Source organism: Polypterus senegalus, chromosome 2, assembly GCF_016835505.1.
Source record: "Polypterus senegalus isolate Bchr_013 chromosome 2, ASM1683550v1, whole genome shotgun sequence".
NCBI classification, from domain to species: domain Eukaryota; kingdom Metazoa; phylum Chordata; class Cladistia; order Polypteriformes; family Polypteridae; genus Polypterus; species Polypterus senegalus.
In genome coordinates this window covers 308,059,156-308,078,653 of record NC_053155.1, presented here as the reverse complement: position 1 = coordinate 308,078,653, position 19,498 = coordinate 308,059,156, and the positions used below count along the sequence as shown (strand labels likewise).

Genomic DNA, 19,498 nt, shown 5'->3' with positions numbered 1-19,498 from the left:
CCTTAAAGTTCATTACAAAGTATCCGTACTGAGCCCAGCGAACACCACAGAACAGAACACCACACCACACCACACCACACAGCATGAACCCCACCCCCTCCTAACCTTGTACACTCGTGTCAGTCTGCGTGCTCGTCTCCCGAGTGCGCGCATCACGTTGATGGGCCCAGCAGCAACCGCAGTCCCCGCAGCCGGCGCTCTTCGGGTCTGTATCTCTCTTGCTGGAGAAACGATTCGTAGCTGCCATTCGACAGGCGCCGGCAAGACGTTCACTCCGCCTTCCTTCTGTGAAAAGGTTCAACCTGTCCCTCCAATCGCCGTGTCGATCCACCAGCCATTCCCAGCTTCTTTCACTATTGAATAACGACAGGCAGAACGAATCAGTGACGCAGACTAGGAGGGGCGTCAGTGCAGAGCAGTGGGCAGATAAAGCCCTAAGGGTGGAAAGCAGTCCGGGTCATAAAACGGAGTATTTGACCCTCATCCGCATTTAAAGTATGACGCGTCCTACCGCGATAGACAGCAGGGATTCATAACCGTAATTCTGACCTAATGCCTATGGCATCCCGTTTGGGCCATAAATGTCAGACGCGTTGGGTTACCACGCGTGCGCACGGACATATAAATTAATCTGAATTTAAAGCTCGCTTTTCTGTGCCGTTCGGCTGTGATGCAGAACTAAGCTTGCCTGAAGACGTTACGATGCAGACGTTAGACATTGTCAGTAACAGCCTCTCTCAGCAACCTAAAACTTAATCGCCATACTATTAGATCGCAATGGGAATCTGGCCATGAGCCCTGGGAAAAGGGCGCACGCATGCGCAGGTACGATTTTCCACAGCGCTATACCTCTCCAGGAATACTAAAGTCAATACTGAAGTTTCATGATTCAGTAATGTACAACAAAGAACAACTCTATAAATGCCATGGTACAAGAAACATAAAAACATTTACAAAAACAAATGGATATGACGACCAATCAAGTGCCTCTTGCCTGCCCTTGAACCATTCACTCCCTCCTCACCCTGCTGTCCTCCTATCCAGCTCAAAAGCCGCCCTCGCCAACCACACACTCCTCTTTTATTTGCCTGGAAGCACCGTTAAATAACCCGGACCCCTGTGACTGTCCGCTCGCTCTAAGGTGGTGACCCGAACCCCCCACCAATCGCTTTCTCCCCAACTTCCACTCCCCGCAGCCCATGCAACAGCGAGACACGTCACATTATTTTTAACGTTTTATTTATTTGAAGTTGGGATGGTCTTAACATACAATTTAACTTTACTTTCTAATGTAAGAAATAAAGGATTCTAATTGATAACGTTAGATTTATGAAATGTGAAATTTTACCAGTTATTAAGAAGATTAACTAGATAATATTCTCTCTCTTTTCATGTTTTAAACTTATAAGAAACGCAACAGGATATCCTTAAAAATAAAGAGAAATCTTCAGTAACCTTTCTTTTGACAAACTTAGAAAAATCCTTCCAAAATATTTGAGATGGGTCTGGCTGCAGACATCAGCTGTGAGGCTATTGGAATACTTGAGTGTAGGGACAGGTCCAAAATTATGTATTGAAAAAAATGTAATAATGATTGGTAGTATTCCCAGGCAGCAGGGGGCGCCGCAGTGGGGTTAAGAGATATCTTTGGACAAGTGGTTACAGAAAAGTTCTTAGTAAAAATGTGCAGTTAACATAACTGCTGGCCTCAGTGTCTATCATTGAATGTCTGCCGTCATCAGCCTCAAATTACCAAACATAATAAAAATAAACACAAAAACGTTTTCTGTGCAAGAATTATAATCTGGGCCAATATATATATTTTTTAATTTGATCCATGTAGTGTTTGGTAGGATAATACCTATAGAGGAATTTAAAACAAATTTCTCTAACTTTGTTTTCTTCTTCTTATTCTTCTTCCTCTTCATCTTTTTCCATTTCTACAGGTGCATCTCAATAAATTAGAATATCATCAAAAAGTACATTTATTTTAGTAATTCAATTCAAAAAGTGAAACTCATATATTATATAGATTCATTACACACAGAGTGATATATTTCGAGTGTTTATTTCTTTTCATTTCGTTGATTATGGCCTACAGGTAATGAAAACCCAAAATTCAGTATCTCAGAAAATTAGAATATTATGAAAAAGTTCAATATTGTAGACTCCTGGTGTCCTACTCCACTCAGCTAATTAACCCAAAACACCTGTAAAGGGGGCCTGGTTCAGTAGGCCACACAATTATGTGGAAGACTGCTGACTTGAGAATTGTCCAGAAGACCGTCATTGACACGAGGCTAAGCCACAAAAGGTCATTGCTAAAGAAGCTGGCTGTTCACAGAGTGCTGTATCCAAGAATATTAATGAAATGAAAATGAAAATTTGGCAGAAAAAGGTGCACAAGCAAAAGGGACAAGCGCAGCCTTGAGAGGATTGTGAAGAATTTGGGGGGAGATTCCCAAGGAATGGACTGTGGCTGGAGTCAGAGCTTCAAGAGCCACCACACACAGACGTATCAGGGACGTGGGCTACAACTGTCACAGCATTCCTTGTGTCAAGCCACTCCTGAATTAGAGACAACGTCAGAAGCGTCTCACCTGGGCTAAAGAAAACGGACTGGACTGTCGCTCAGTGGTCCAAAGTCTTCTTTTCAGATGAAAGTCAATTTTGCATTTCATTTGGACATCAAGGTCCCAGAACCTGGAGGAAGAGTGGAGAGGCACAGAATCCAAGTTGCTTGAGGTCCAGTGTGAAGTTTTCACAGTCAGTGATGATTTGGGGAGCCATGTCATGTGCTGGCGTTGGTCCATTGTGTTTTATCAAGTCTAAAGTCAGCCCAGCCAGATGTCTACCAGGAGATTTTAGAGCACTTCATGCTGCCCTCTGCTGACAAGCTTTATGGAGATGCGGATTTCATTTTCCAGCAGGACCTGGCACCTGTCCACACTGCCAAAAGTACCAATACCTGGTTTAATGACCATGGTGGGTATCACTGTGCTTGATTGGCCAGCAGACTCACCTGACCTAAACCCCATAGAGAATCTGTCAAGAGGAAGATGAGAGACACCAAAGCCAACAATGCAGACAAGCTGAAGGCTGCAATTAAAGCATCCTGGGCTTCCATAACACCTCAGCAATGCCACAGGCTGATCGCCTCCATGCCACGCCGCACTGATGCAGTCATTCATGTAAAAGGAGCCCTGACCAAGTATTGAGTGCCTACATGGACAGACGTTTCAGTAGGCCAGCATTTCTGTATTAAAAATCCATCCTTTCATTTTCCAACCCGCTGAATCTGAACACAGGGTCATGGGAGTCTGCTGGAGCCAATCTCAGCCAACACAGGGCACAAGGCAGGAACCAATCCCGGGCAGGGTACCAACCCACCACAGGTATTAATTTTTTTTTTTTTTTATTGGTCTTATGTAATATTCTAATTTTCCGATATACTGCATTTTGAGTTTTATTTACCTGTAGGCCATAATGAGCAAAATGAAAAGAAGTAAACACTTGAAATATATCACTCTGGGTGTAATGAAATTATATAGTATATGAGTTTCACTTTTTGAACTAAATTACTGAAATAAATGAACTTTTCAACAATATTCTAATTTATTGAGATGCATCTGTATATGTGGTCAATATGCTTGATCAACTGTCTCTTTACGGCTCGCTCCTCCACCTGCTCACTGGGCAGACATTTTGTCCTTCAGATCTTCTTTCACTTTATCCATCCACCTCCGTCTTGGCCTTCCTCATTTTCTCTTCTACTGTACCTCCATTCCCATCACTCTTTTCCTTAAATATTCCTTGTCTTTCCTCATCACATGTCCATACCACCTCAGTCTACTTCCCTGTACTTTTTTAGCTATCTCTCCCATTTTTGTTGTACCTCTGATTCCCTCATTTCTTCTTTTGTCCTTTTTTTGTGACTCCACATATCCATCTCCACGTTCTCATTTCTGCCCCATCCAACCTCTTCTTCTCCTGCATTCCATTTACTGTCCATGCCTTGTCTCCATACATCATTGCTGGTCTTACCACTGTCTTAAACACCTGACCTTTAACCATCACCTTTATTCTTTTGATCACACAATACTCCTGATACCTACTTCCAGTTGTTCCATCCACATGGTACTCGGTGGGTTATCTCTGCGTTTCATTCTCCATCTTGGGCTACCACTGATCCTTGACATTTAAACTTCTCCTCTCTTTTCAATAGCTCCTCCTGCAGGCTAACTTCTTAATCCTCATCACCATTAAATCTCAGGCATTCTGTCTTCTTCCTATTTATCTTCAACCCTCTATTCTTCATTCTTCCAACTTCCTCTCCATTTCCTCTTTTTTGGTGCTACACAACACAATGTCATCAGCAAAAAAACAAGCACCAGGGAGACTGGTCTTTCATCCCATGGCTCAAAACATCCACAATCAGATCAAAGAGGTAAGGAGTTCATGAAGATCCCTGGTGCAGACCTCCCTCATCTGATAGCCTAGCACTGCTTTTAACCCAAGTCCTCACTCCCTCATACATATCCTGGACATTCCTAACACACTTCTCTGGTCCTCTCTTGTCTCCCCTGTATCTCCAGACCTCTTGATGTGGCACTCGTATCATACATCTTCTTCGAATCACTAAACACCATATTCAAACCCTTCTGTTTTTCTGGATGCTCCTCTATCAGTTATCTCAATAGAAAGATGGCATCAGTTGTTCCTCTCCCTGGCATATAACCAAACTGCTCCTCCTCTGTGGTGGTCTCTAATCCTTCTCTCTATAACCACGTGTGTCACATTAGCTTTATCAGCCTAAGATTTCCACAGTTCTGAATATCGTCCTTCTCCTTATAAATGGGTATATTCCACAGTTATTATAGTTTGTCTTTTGATCGTCTTCTTTTGGCTGCTCCTGTTAGGGGTTGCCACAGCGGGTCATCATCTTCCATATCTTTCTGTCCTCTGCATCTTGTTCTGCCATACCCATCACCTTCATGTCCACTCTCACCACATCCATAAACCTTCTCTTAGGCCTTCCTCTTTTCCTTTTGCCTGGCAGTTCTGTCCTTAACATCCTTCGCCAAATATACTTAGCATCTCTTCTCTGCACATGTCCAAACCTGGCTTTGTTTCCTAACCATCCAACCTGAGCTGACTCTCTAATGTCCTCATTTTCCTAATAATAATAATAATACATTTTATTTATATAGTGCCTTTCCCATGCTCAAGGCAAGAATCCTGTCCATCCTCTTCACACCCAATGCAAATCTTAGCATCTTTAACTCTGCCACCTTCAGCTCTGTCTCCTGCTTTCTGCTCAATGCCACTGTCTCCAACCCATATAACATAGCTGGTCTCACTACTGTCCTGTAGACCTTCCCTTTCACTCTTGCTGATACCCGCCTGTCACAAATCACTCCTGACACTCTTCTCCACCCATTCCACCCTGCCTGCACTCTCTTCTTCACCGCTCTTCCACAATCCCCATTACTCTGCACTGTTGATCCCAAGTTTAGTTTAGTTTTGTCTTTTGACATTAGTTTTTATTTCTATATTTTTTCTGACCTTACTTGGAAATTCAGTTTAGTTTTAGTTTTCCTTCATTGTGTATTTTTCGTTTTAATTTAGTTTTTATTTCACAAAGGCATTTCTATTTTATTTTTATATCTATTACTTTCAGTTTTAGTTTTAGTAATTAAGGTATGGTTAAACAGCTACTATGGAATTTAGTCTTGTAGGATTTGGATATAATATGAGTTTAATGTTACTGGACGCTTACTGCCCCACATAGTTTACTAGTTTTGTTTTTGTCTGATAAATCAAAACCAGATACCAAATATGAACAATTTTATAATTTTTTAAATCTTTTCTATGTCATTTGTGCTGAACAAATGTGCATGGACTGTTGGCACTATTTATCTTTTCCTTTTATTGCCCAGAATGGATCAATTTTGTAATGAGATGTAGATGGATTTTAATGTTTGAGGGTTGTTTTTTCCACTAAATGTCTGAGTACACATTATCTAAACCTGTTTATCCAGAGCAGATTTGCAGGAAACTTGGAGCCTACCCCAGCAGGTTTGGATGCGAGGCAGGAAAAATCCCTTTTATGCAAAAAGAATATGATATTTCAACTATAGTTTGAGAGAGACAGAACAATTGAAAAAAGGGGGACAAATATTTTAAGACATAATTCTGCTACTGGGAAAGGGAAAGAGTTGCACTTAATTGCCGAGTTGTGCGGAAAGTATTGTTTAAATTAAAAACACTTTAATTGAAGGGCAGCACCGTGATGCAGTGGTAGCACTGTTGCCCCGCAGTAAGGAGACCTGGGTTTGCTTTCCAGGTCCTTCCTGCGTGGAGTTTGCATGTTCTCCCCGTGTCTGTGTGGGTTTCCTCCGGGCGCTCTGGTTTTCTCCCACAGTCCAAAGACATGCAGGTTAAGTGCATTGGCGATCCTAAAATTGTCCCTGGTGTGTGCTTGGTGTTGTTGGTGTGTGGCTGTGTGTGTGCCCTGCGGTGGGCTGGCGCCTGGCCCGGGGTTTGTTTCCTGCCTTGTGCCCTGTGTTGGCTGGGATTGGCTCCAGCAGACCCCCGTGACCCTGTAGTTAGGATATAGCGGGTTGGATAATGGATGGATGGATGGAAAACACATCAGTCATCAGTAGGTTTACTTTTTCATCACTTGGCAGACTCTCTTTGCCCACCTACCTGTAGTTCAGTAGAGACATTGCCAACTCAGGAATTTTACAAGGTTTGTGTCACTTCGTTGTTCAACGACTTTTTAAAAGCAAAAGTGATTAGTCAGCAACAATATGTTGTTCTTGTATGATGACCGTCAGTCTCAGTACTGTTTTATTTTCAAAAAGGATTTCTCCTGTGCGAAGTGGCAAGTGAATTACTATCAACAAAACACAGGCACCTGAGAAATAAACTGAAATGTTACTCACTCGTGATTTTTATGTCCATACATTAACAGGTTTAATTGACCACCTCATTCCAATTTCAGGCGTTTGAATTACATCTTGATATACAAGAAGCACAAAGAAAGGCGGCACAGAAAATTCGCTTTCTATTTCACACGCTTTTCGCACCCCTAGTCAGCTTGCTCTGTCACTGCAAATGCTGTGTGAACAGCCGCCCTCCGCCACCAGCCGCCATTCACTGGATGAATATATGCGGGCATCTCGTGGTGGATTACTTTCTGTTTTAGGGTTAAAAGTTACAAGGGTTAAAGACTATTCATTCAAAAAACAAAACTAAAAATATTTTTAGTAAATTATTATTTTGTTTCAGTTAGTTTTTCCAGCTACTGTAATAGTTTCGTTAAGTTTTAGTTTTTCATTTCGGTTTTGTTAATTATTTTATTTCAGTTTACGAAAATGTTTTCTTAATAATAGTTTCCGTTTTGAGTTTAGTTTTCATTAACTATAATAACCTTGGGAAAACCACTCTGCTCCTCCACTCCTCTGGTATTCTCTTCTGTTCATCGATTGATCTTCTGCATTCGATCCCACAGCACATCGGCTCCCTCTTCTCCTAAACTCATCCACACTTTTGCTGGTATTTCTTCCAGTCCTGTTGTCTTTCCATTCTTTATTCTTTTCAGTATTTCCTTGACTTCCTCCCTCCTTATTCTTGGTACGGGACTCCATCCCCAAATACCACCCTTGGATTTTCTTCATTCAGTATAGCTTTTCAAAGTACCTCTTCCATCAATTCTCGATCTTCTCACTCCAGACCACATCGTGCTCATCTTTCATCTGCTTTATATGACTGAAATACTTCCCAGCCTTGTTCCTATGCATCACTTTTCTGAACATTATTCTCTCTCCTTCTTTTGCCTCCATTTTGTTTTTTACACACCTTTTCCAAAGCCTGCACCTCGGCCCTTGCCATTGCTCTCCTTGATTGTCTTTCCTATATATACCTTTATCTTCCACTAGCTTTGCTTGTAATCAGATATTTAAGTGGTGTGGTCTGTTCTTTCTTCCAGGCAACATCTGCAATTAGAGTCATTATTCAAGCACTGAGGTTCTTAACATGTGGTCACAAGTTGTCATTTTAACTTATTTAGAATTATTTCTGGAATTTTCCTTTTTAATTCAGCAGGCTATCCTTTCACAGATGCTGCTTTTTTATAAAGCTTATATACAGTAGAAACACAGGAAAGATTTTTTGGGCAGTATGGACAGTTTCTCAAAATTAATTTTCAACATTTTTCTTATAACTGTGTTTTAACAATCTACCTGCTAGTTAGCATAGCCAACGAAGGAGAAGCTCCACTTTGGTATCCAGGATTTTCTTTCCCGTCTGTTCCGCGGTTTAATTAAGAGGATTTGAATAAATACAAAGGAGAAAACAGAAAAGGTGAATTTTAAAGTTAGAGAACGATAAAAAAAGATTCACGTAAATATATTAACGGTGGCGACTTTGAGTACAGAACAACAGCAGCAAAAGACCAGTTAATTAAAAATTGATAGGATGTAACCCATGCCGGTGTACTGAAAAATTCAGAGCCCCGTGTTAGTGTCTGTCGTTTATGCGCATGCGTTGATTTTAGGGCAGTATCGGCGAGCAGCACTCTGCGCGTTCTCAGCTGAGAAAATGACGGGCATTTTTAAAGAAGCAGCAGCGATTGCCTGCGTGTCACGTTAATGCGACGATTGAAGTTGACAGTAACAGTTTTCAGAACTGGCGACGATATTCTTGTCATTAAATAAAAAAAAAACCCAGCAAATTGTAAAGCGACACCTAAAATGTGATCAGCTTTATGTACGTTCCCGAGTAGACCGACTATAAGCAATCCGCGGCGATCGGGGCGCAGTTTGTGCCAAAACCAGGATAACCAGCCGTTCCACATCTCCCGGGAGAAACGTTAATAAATGGAAAAGGGGCTAAATGTCCCAGGAGTGGCCCAAATCTTCGATTTAATATACGTCTAACGCCGCGCACGAAAGAAACTTTTAAGGGGTACCCCCTCCTCTTCGACAAACCCAAGACTTCTTCTTCTTTCGGCTGCTCCCGTTAGGGGTCGCCACAGCGGACCATCTCCTCCCATACCTTACACCCATCACCTGCATGTCCTCTCTCACCACATCCATAAACCCCAAATTACAAACACACCTGGCTCTTCGGTTAAATATGTATCGTCTAATGAAATGCGAAACTTCAAGGGGGACCCCAGACTAACAACCTCCGCTTTTCGATTTTAATGTACGTCTAAATTATTTGTTGACCCGTACTTGATCACTTGATTCGTAAGTTATGTCCGGTTTTGAGACTATTATAATCTGGTCGCCCTATAGCCAAACAACATTTGTAAAAGTAACTAAATAGGTTAAATAAATAAATACATAAATAAATGTGCGCTCGTTTCACTGAATTGTGCTTGTTTGTCTCTGTCCAGTAATGTTGTAACGAGCACCGGCTCCGGACCACAGAAAGACACGCCTCTCATGTGGCGTCAGACTGTCTGAGGGCGGGAATGCCTGCAGAAAAATAAAGCAGCACGTCAGCAGCTAGTAAACAGGAGCGGGGATTCGGCGCGTACACGTGATGAGCTCCTGAAACCCATTGGGTCGGAGGTGTGGCCGCCAGCGAACCTCAAACTGGAGCTTGGACTTGAGTCAGCTCGCGGGGAGCCGGGAGATTGGGGGAATAGTGTGGCATACGAGTTACCTCTGACGTCGGGTGAGTCGGAGCTGGGCGGTCTGCATGAAGGAACAAATTGACAAGCAGTTTGGAGCGCCGCTATGAAAAGAGTGCGGTGCGAAGCACGGTGCTCCATCTTCACCATCAACTCTCAGCTACTAACAGAATAAGATTACTCAAGTGCGTGTGGCCAACTAATCAGCACAACCCATGGTATTTCCTGGTGGAACGAAAAATGCACCATGCACTTCATCGAAACAATAATCTTCCCCATGAACTGCCGATTGCGCAGCACTTTGCGCTGCATTACTCATCATAGCATTAAAGCAGTCATTTGCCCCGTGAAGTCGCGATCGCTTCAAAGTAATAAGGTGGGGATGTGTAGCTGCTCCTGAAAACATCACGCTCCGACTGATGTCTGAAGAGTATTTATTTGCTCTCTCTTTTACAGCTATTAAACACCGTGAAAAACTAAAATAAAATAAAGCTAGTCAATTAAACAAGGACAGGTGTAGGGATAACAAAATCAAAACATACAATGTGCACCTTCTGACCAGAAATTCAGGAGTCTTTATTACAATCTCTCTAATACCGCACTCGTGTCCATCTTATTAAAGAAAAACACCTTTCTTCAGCTTAGCGTCCTTTAAGTGTCTCGATATACGAATTCCCGCTCCGCAGAGAAACCTTTTCACGTGACCATGGCACTCTTCCCATAGACATACTGTATATAGATAGACGCCGCATTCACTATGTTGCCCAGTCGACACGATACGTCTGTGGATCCGCCATATTGCGAGTGGCAAAAGTGTCATTTAATCTAATACTGGTAGAGGTGGAAACCGGGTTTTCTGATGAAAAAACAATAACGTTTAAAACAGTATCGTTTACATACGACAGATTTTGGCGAATAGTTTAAATGCTATTATTTATATCCATTTATACACTAATAATGACAATTACTAAATAATAATAATAAATTATTATTATTAAATAATTCCTCCCATATAAGTAACATTTCTTGGACTGCCTTCTTCCATCTCCATCTTCCATCTTCTTCCGAAACATTTCTAGACTTCATACTGTTCTTACGCAACACAGTACTGAAGTATCGATTAATGCCCTAGTCACCTCAGATTATTGTAATGCTATTCTATCTGGCATCCCACAAAAACGTCGCTTACAACTTCGTCAAAATTCTGCTGCCAGGAAAATAACTTGCTGTTCTAAATCCACTGAACATATCACACTGATTCTCTCTCAACTTCACTGGCTCCCTGTTAACTACAGAATACAATACTAAATACCGCTCTTAACATTTAAAGCTTTCCACACCTCACTGATCTCCGCCAGACTAACACTCCTCTCACTCACTCAGATCCTCATCTGCAGCTCGACTTTCTGTACCACACGCCAGACTCAGTGCTATGAGAGCTCGAGCGTCTCTCAAAGTGCTCCTCAACTCAGGAATCCCCTTCCCTCTCATATACGTCAGCTCGACTCAATAACACATTTTAAAACTACCCTCAAAACTTATCTTTTCAAACTGGCATACCAATTGTGAATTTTGCACTGTTACTGCCATTTATCTTTGTTTGCTAATTATTACTTTTTGATTTATCATTCTCTTGTTTTAATTTTACTAATGTGGTTTCATTTTATTGTAAGGTGACCTTGAGTGATAAGATTATAAAACAGGATTTTCTAATGGCCAAATATAACCAAAACAATTGTTCAACCTTACCTATGAAATGTAATCCCCCGGAATCTGGTTTGGAGTGTACAGCGGTTTGTACAATCCCAAGCAGCACATGTGTGAGGCATCTTTATCCACTACTTCACTCCACAGCAGTGCCACTCGCAAAATGGCAGCGACGTTGACGTATGATGCAGCTGGTCATGTGGCGTCTAGTAATTCTATGTCTATGACTCTTCCATTCAGACCAACCTTGTATACTTACGTACAAATACATTGAGTTACACTTGAAAAGAAAATATTATCTACAATAAGACTGCACCAAAATTATTATAATATACAATACAATTTACAAAATATATTCCACACACTCGAGTATCAAATTTACATATATATATATATATATATATATATATATATATATATATATATATATATATATATATATATATATATATATATATATATATATATATATATATATATATATATATATATATATATATATATATATATAGTGGGATGCAAAAGTTTGGGCAACCTTGTTAATAGTCATTATTTTCCTGTATAAATCGTTGGTTGTTACGATAAAAATGTCAGTTAAATATATCATATAGGAGACACACACAGTGATATTTGAGAAGTGAAATGAAGTTTATTGGATTTACAGAAAGTGTGCAATAATTGTTCAAACAAAATCAGGCAGGTGCATAAATTTGGGCACCACAAAAAAGAAATGAAATCAATATTTAGTAGATCCGCCTTTTGTAGAAATTACAGCCTCTAAACGCTTCCTGTAGGTTCCAATGAGAGTCTGGATTGTGGTTGAAGGTATTTTGGACCATTCCTCTTTACAAAACATCTCTAGTTCATTCAGGTTTGATGGCTTCTGAGCATGGACAGCTCTCTTTAACTCACACCACAGATTTTCAATTATATTCAGGTCTGGGGACTGAGATGGCCATTCCAGAACGTTGTACTTGTTCCTCTGCATGAATGCCTTAGTGGATTTTGAGCAGTGTTTCGGTCGTTGTCTTGTTGAAAGATCCAGCCCGGCGCAGCTTCAGCTTTGTCACTGATTCCTGGACATTGGTCTCCAGAATCTGCTGATACTGAGTGGAATCCATGCGCCTCAACTTTGACAAGATTCCCAGTCCCTGCACTGGCCACACAGCCCCACAGCATGATGGAACCACCACCATATTTTACTGTAGGTAGCAGGTGTTTTTCTTGGAATGCTGTGTTCTTTTTCCTCCATGCATAACGCCCCTTGTTATGCCCAAATAACTCCATTTTAGTTTCATCAGTCCACAGCACCTTATTCCAAAATGAAGCTGGCTTGTCCAAATGTGCTTGAGCAGACCTCAAGCGGCTCTGTTTGTGCTTCTTCTGCATCACTCTCGCATACAGCATCTCCTTGTGTAAAGTGCGCCGAATGGTTGAACGATGCACAGTGACTCCATCTGCTGCAAGATGATGTTGTAGGTCTTTGGTGCTGGTCTGTGGGTTGACTCTGACTGTTCTCACCATTCGTCGCTTCTGTCTATCCAAATCTTTCTTGGTCTGCCACTTCGAGCCTTAACTTGAACTGAGCCTGTGGTCTTCCATTTCCTCAATATGTTCCTAACTGTGGAAACAGACAGCTTAAATCTCTGGGACAGCTTTCTGTATCCTTCCCTAAACCATGATGGTGAACAATCTTTGTCTTCAGGTCATTTGAGAGTTGTTTTGTGACCCCCATGTTGCTACTCTTTAGAGAAAATTAAAGGAGGGAAACTTACAATTGACCCCCTTAAATACTCAGATTCACCTGTGTATGTAGGTCAGGGGTCACTGAGCTTACCAAGCCAATTTGAGTTCCAATAATTAGTTCTAAAAGTTTTGGAATCAATAAAATGACAACGGTGCCCAAATTTATGCACCTGCCTGATTTTGTTTGAACAATTATTGCACACTTTCTGTAAATCCAATAAACTTCATTTCACTTCTCAAATATCACTGTGTGTGTCTCCTATATGATATATTTAACTGACATTTTTTATCGTAACAACCAACGATTTATACAGGAAAATAATGACTATTAACAAGGTTGCCCAAACTTTTGCATCCCAATGTATATATATATATATATATGGGCGGCACGGTGGCGCAGTGGTCGCGCTGCTGCCTCGCAGTTAGGAGACCTGGGTTCGCTTCCCGGGTCCTCCCTGCGTGGAGTTTGCATGTTCTCCCGTGTCTGCATGGATTTCCTCCGGGCGCTCCGGTTTCCTCCCACAATCCAAAGACATGCAGGTTAGGTGGATTGGCGATTCTAAATTGGCCCTAGTGTGTGCTTGGTGTGTGGGTGTGTTTGTGTGTGTCCTGCGGTGGGTTGGCACCCTGCCTGGGATTGGTTCCTGCCTTGTGCCCTGTGTTGGCTGGGATTGGCTCCAGCAGACCCCCGTGACCCTGTATTCGGATTCAGCGGGTTAGAAAATGGATGGATGGATATATATATATATATATATATATATATATACAGGTATATATTTTGCAACTGCTACAGGGGGTCCTGCTTGAACCCCTGATTGTTCTGAATTTCACACCATGTCCTTTTTCATAGCCACCTCCCTGGTGCACAGTGCAATGCACAGCTTCAAAGCAATAGGTTGGGAGGTTCTTCATTGTATGTCAAATATTTTATACCAGCAACGGCGGACTGCACGATAACATGCAGTGAATACACTTGACTTGGCCATTTATGGTTTCCATTCTTTCCTCTGTACGTTTAGCATTCGTTTGCTCAGAGGTTGATGCGCTTGCTGCTTCCTGCGCAGCTCTTCTTTTCTCCACCCTAGCGGCCCACTGCTTCTCTTCTTTCATCGGCATCTTTTTGCATTTAAACTAGGGTTGCCAGATTAGAAAATTAGAAATATGGGACACTCTTAAAATCTCTCTCTATATTACTATATATATATCAATTTATACATGCCCCCTACACACCCAAACCAATATATTATATAAAAGTAGAGATATAAGTTAACAACATAAAGAAAGGATTTTAATGGGTTATGAGGAAAACAAACAGGGGACAGAATCAGGAGATGGAGGAGGAAGTTTGAGGGAGGAGTGGAAGCAGAAGAGACAAGGAGAAGAACGGGTCTATGTGTTTAGGGTTTACCCTGTGGGGGACACCAGGGGGAGGTGATGGGATTTATGATCCCTACTTTGTGGGACTTGTAATTGACCTGGAAGCACCAGAAGTACTCAAAGGTCCAAGAAAAAAGATGCCACTTAGCTTCATCCATGTTAGCTGGAGTCAGGTGGAAGAGGACAAAGCTCACCTGGAGGAGTGGAAGGAGAAAGAAAAGGAGAGAAGAAGAGTATCATGCTGGTGTTTATGTCACTTTTGCCATTTTTAAGGTATTAGTAAAATGAAACCCTTTTATTGTATGAGGACTTGTGTCATAGTGGTTGTGTGTGAGGTTTGCGGTACTACAATGCCCCCTAGTGGTTACACCACATGGAACACTAAAAACAGATAAATACAGGGTGAACAAAGTACTAAGTATAATAAAAGACAATAAACCATTGTAAAATACTAATACAATGCTAGAAGAAGGCCCTGAACAAACAACATAATCTATGATATAACACACACACACATCAATTACTCTGAGTATCTGGACAGAGAGGTAAACTGAAAGAGGGTCAGAATGTTAGAGTAAGTTAAACGCCTTAACTTACGCCTTAACTTAGTTAAACGCCTTAAAACGAGTTTGAAGTTGTTATTTAAAGAATGAATGGAGTCAGCTGATCTCAATAATTTAGGGAGGCCTGGCCACTATAGAACCGAAGGCCCTGTCACCTATAAGGGTGCAAGTTGGTGTGTTACAGAAACAGTGGACCTTAGTGATGTAGTCAAGTGTGAGGCCATTTAAAGCTTTATAGGTTGTTAATAGAATTTTACATTCAATTCTGTAAGACACAGGGAGCCAGTGGAAGTGAAGCAGGATGACTGTTATGTGGTCGCAGTTGCTGGTTTGTGTCAGGACTCTTGCAGCAGAGTTTTGAATCGTCTGGAGCTGTGATAGAAGATCAGAAGTGACGCCTGCCAGTAAGGAGTTACAATAATCAATGAGGGATGTGATAAAAAGCACGGACATGTTTCTCAGTGTTAGAAAAGGAGAAGAACGGATGAATCCAGGATATGTTACGGAGGTGAAAGTAAGAAGGTTTCTCAATATGGTTGTGGCCACTAGGGGGTGTACCAGCACCCCATACAACAAGACACAATTGCACCACAATAGTCCCAGTTCAATTAAAGTCAGTCAGTCAGTCATTGTCCAACCCGCTATATCCTAACACAGGTTCACGGGGGTCTGCTGGAGCCAATCCCAGCCAGCACAGGGTGCAAGGCAGGAACAAACCCCGGGCCAGGCGCCAGCCCACCGCAGGGCACACACACAGCCCCACACCAACAACACCAAGCACACACCAGGGACATTTTTTGGATCGCCAATGCACTTAACCTGCATGTCTTTGGACTGTGGGAGAAAACCGGAGCGCCCGGAGGAAACCCACACAGACATGGGGAGAACATGCAAACTCCACGCAGGAAGGACCTGGAAAGCAAACCCAGGTCTCCTTACTACGGGGCAACAGTGCTACCACTGCATCACGGTGCTTCCCTTCTATTAAAGTGTTTTTAATTTAAACAATACTTTCAGCACAACTCAGCAATTAAGTGCAACTCTTTCCCTTTCTGTTCCTTTTCTTTTTATCCATCTCCATGCTCTCCTCCACACCCGACTCCAACTCTTCTGGAGTTAAGTGGAGGGATCTCTTTTAAGTCCAGACCCAAGAGAACTTACGGTGCTTAATTTATTGCCCGACAGGACATACCGCAACTCTCCTGCTACCCTTTGGGATCCCATACTGGGACTTTCCAGATGGGAAGCTGCCACCCAGTGTACAGGGGAACGCTCTGTCCATAGTAGGCTGTCAACCACTGTGTGGACCTTCCGGGTTCCGGAGTCCACCCCAGATGCTGCGGAGTGGTTGTTAGGACCTGATGTAACATCTTTCCACCTCCACGTCCTGGCATGGAATGGAGATATCACTCCATTGCTGTCCTTCTGTTATCAAAACCTCCTAGCAATGTAGGGGAGTGGTGTCCGTACCGGCAGTTCATCCATCACAGTGGTTTATGTGGGTGGAATAAGGAAGGGTGGAATCAAAAATGACACCAAGATTCCTTGCATCAGAAGAAGGGCTGATGAGATCACCGTCAAGAGTGACTCTAAAGGCGCTCAAGTTCTTAAGTTGTGCTTTAGTGCCAATTTGCAGGAGCTCAGTTTTGTTTCAGTTTCATTTTAAAGAGTTCTGTTCCATGCAGGTCTTCATTTCACTGAGGAAAGTTGGGAGCTGAGAAAACTCTGAGGAAGTTTCACTTTTAATATTGAAACAGAGTTGAGTGTCATCTGCATAAAAATGATGTAGATACAAAAGAGGACAGAGCTATGAGTGACTCCTTGTGTGACTGGCACTGTGTTGGATCTGCTGTTGTAAATGACTAACAAACCCTTGCCTGTCAGTCAGATAGGCCTTAAACCATGGAGGGCAGTGCCAACCATACCCAGCATGTTCTCCATTCTGGGCAGTAGAACGTCATGTCTGACCTGAGTGTCAAATGCTGCACTGAGGTCTTTGGTTTGCCCAGAGTCTGCTGCCATAAGCAAATCATTTGCAATTTCACAGCACAGCTGCGCTCTGAAACAAAACTAAAATGGCTCCATCAATTTAGTGGCTTTCCTACTGAGCCTGTCTGTCATTTATGTTCCGTTGGTTTACCTGGCACTTTTCTCCACATGTTCTGGCACTGTCCCCTGTCTTTTCATTTTGGACACACATATGTCACCTACTGTCTTCCTTTCCTTCTTGTAACGTCAAATCTTTCTTCTTTTAGACCTTTCTAGGATTCTGCTCAAATTCTCTGAATGCAAGTTATTCTGTCTGGGTACCCTGGCAGCCCAACAAATTATTGCCTCCCGCTGGAAGACACCTGAATGTGTCACTGTCGACGACTGGCAGTCCTCCTTCTACAGTTTAATGCATTTGGAGTTGTCTGCTTCCGATAATGCAGTTGAATCCCGGTCTGCTGCGGCTCAATGATTTAAATCTCAGCTTGCAACTCCTTGATTTTTTTTAATAATCCCATGGCTCAGGCTGGGTGGGAGAAGGTGGAAGAGGGTGGGTTGGGTTACTTAGTATGTTATGTCTGTTTATCCCTGTCAATTTGTTTTTGCTCAGAAAAAAAAGTGGCTTTCAGAGGCCTTAGCTCTTCGATTAATAACTTTAGATGAGGCAGGAAACACTGAAAGTCCAAACACCTTGCGCGACAGACTGGCATCATCCATTCTGATCTGCCTGGCACACAGTGAGGCCCAGGTGCTCTTAATGTCAGCTTAAAAGTCTCAGTTTCAATGACACGGACCCCTCTTCGGATGTACAGTAGTTTCTGCGTCTTATCTGATAAGATAACCGATGGCAGACTCTGAGACAGCTGTTTGAGGTCACATCTGGACACCCGAGAGCCATAAATCAATAGTCAAGCCCTTCATTATGGCTCAAAAGCGATCTGTCTATCGTAATGGCTGTAACATATGTGATATCGGAGACGCTCAATATCTTTAAAATAATATTTAGGTTTTACTGTATATAAACAGTGTTTTTACATACATAATTTCAACAAATCTTACCTAATATTTAAGAGAATACAAAGGGTTTATGCTGTATAACGGTGCGGGGAATATTTATAAACAGTGTGGGAGAGTTTATAAGTTTATAATAAAATATATAAAAATAACCATATGAACATATGGTTTTTACTTTGTGGATTTTCACCTTTTGCGGGGGGCTCTGGAATGCAGCTCCCATGATAAAGGAGGGATCACTGTACTGTATATCAACACTTTGGGCAGCTGGGTAATTCATCTGATAACAAAAGTAAATCAGGACCCGAGTCATCAGCTCTGTAGAGGCTCCGAAATGGACATCAATCACAGACAGTTATCAGATTTCTATAATCCTTGTATTTATCAATAAATTGTATTATTGTAGGCCTCAGTGACCTTGATATAAGTCTAAAGGCTGGAGACCACCTCCTGCAAAGGAAAATTAAGTAGGAGCCTTACCGGATTATTTAATTAAGGCAAAACTCATCATTAATTAACCGAGTAGTCAACTCAATCTTTTCCTACAGGACAAAGAGACGTCTGTTGCATATCAGTCAGGATTCGTCCCCTGGCTGGGGTTCAAATGCCATTTTTGTGTCATATGTCTTTTTTTAAACCTATGCTGGCTATAATAATAATAACAATTCTTTACATTTATATAGCACTCTTCTCACTACTTGAAGCACTTTGCACAGTGACTGGGCAGCCACTTCAACCACCGCTAATATGTACTGTAGCATCCACCTACATGATGCGACGGCAGCCATTTTTGTGCCAGTGCACTCACCATGCATTAGGTGTTAGGTGGTAAAGTGGTGGGAGATAGTTAGCTAGTTAGAGTCATGGGGTTATTAAAGGGTCGGAATGATTAGGCCGTAGTGGGCAATTTAGCCAGGACATGAGGAAACACCTTACTCTTTATGAAGGATGCCAAGGCATCTTTGATTAGCACAGTGAGTCAGGACCACAGTTTTATGTCTCACTCAAAGGATGGTGCCACTTTTAAGCATAGTGTCCCAGTCACTGCACTGGGGCATTTGGATCCACACACAGACCACAGGGTAAGTGCCCCCTGCTGGACTCACTAAGACCTCTTCCAGCAGCAATCCAAGTTTTTCCTAGATGGTCTCTCATCTAAGTACTGGCCGTGCCTGATCATCCTTAGCTTCAGTTGGGGGGTGGAAGGAAGTATAGGCGCAAGGCAGGGGCAAACCCTGGATAGGGCACCAGTCCATCACGGGGCAAACACATATATGCACAGACACTAACACACAATTTAATCCCATTATTTAGTAGGACAATTTGGTGTTTCCAATTCATCTAACCTGCCTGTCGTTGCACAGTGGCAGGAAACCAGAAGACATGAAGGAAACCCACGGGGCACAAGGAGAATATGCAAACTCCACACTGTGAGGACTCAAAGCCTTAACCA

At 42.2% G+C, this 19,498-nt stretch overlaps 1 protein-coding gene and 1 pseudogene across 1 annotated transcript in view; both read right to left on the bottom strand.

Moving 5' to 3' along the window:
• Positions 1-755, bottom strand: part of cdadc1 (cytidine and dCMP deaminase domain containing 1) — a 71,253-nt gene extending 70,498 nt beyond the window's left edge. The window contains exon 1 of the mRNA XM_039746516.1: positions 106-755. Coding sequence (XP_039602450.1) covers positions 106-247 — 142 coding nt within the window. The 5' untranslated portion in view covers positions 248-755. The remainder of the gene's footprint in view (positions 1-105) is intronic.
• LOC120524051 overlaps positions 1-19,498 on the bottom strand; it is a 658,450-nt pseudogene that overhangs the window by 137,113 nt on the left and 501,839 nt on the right.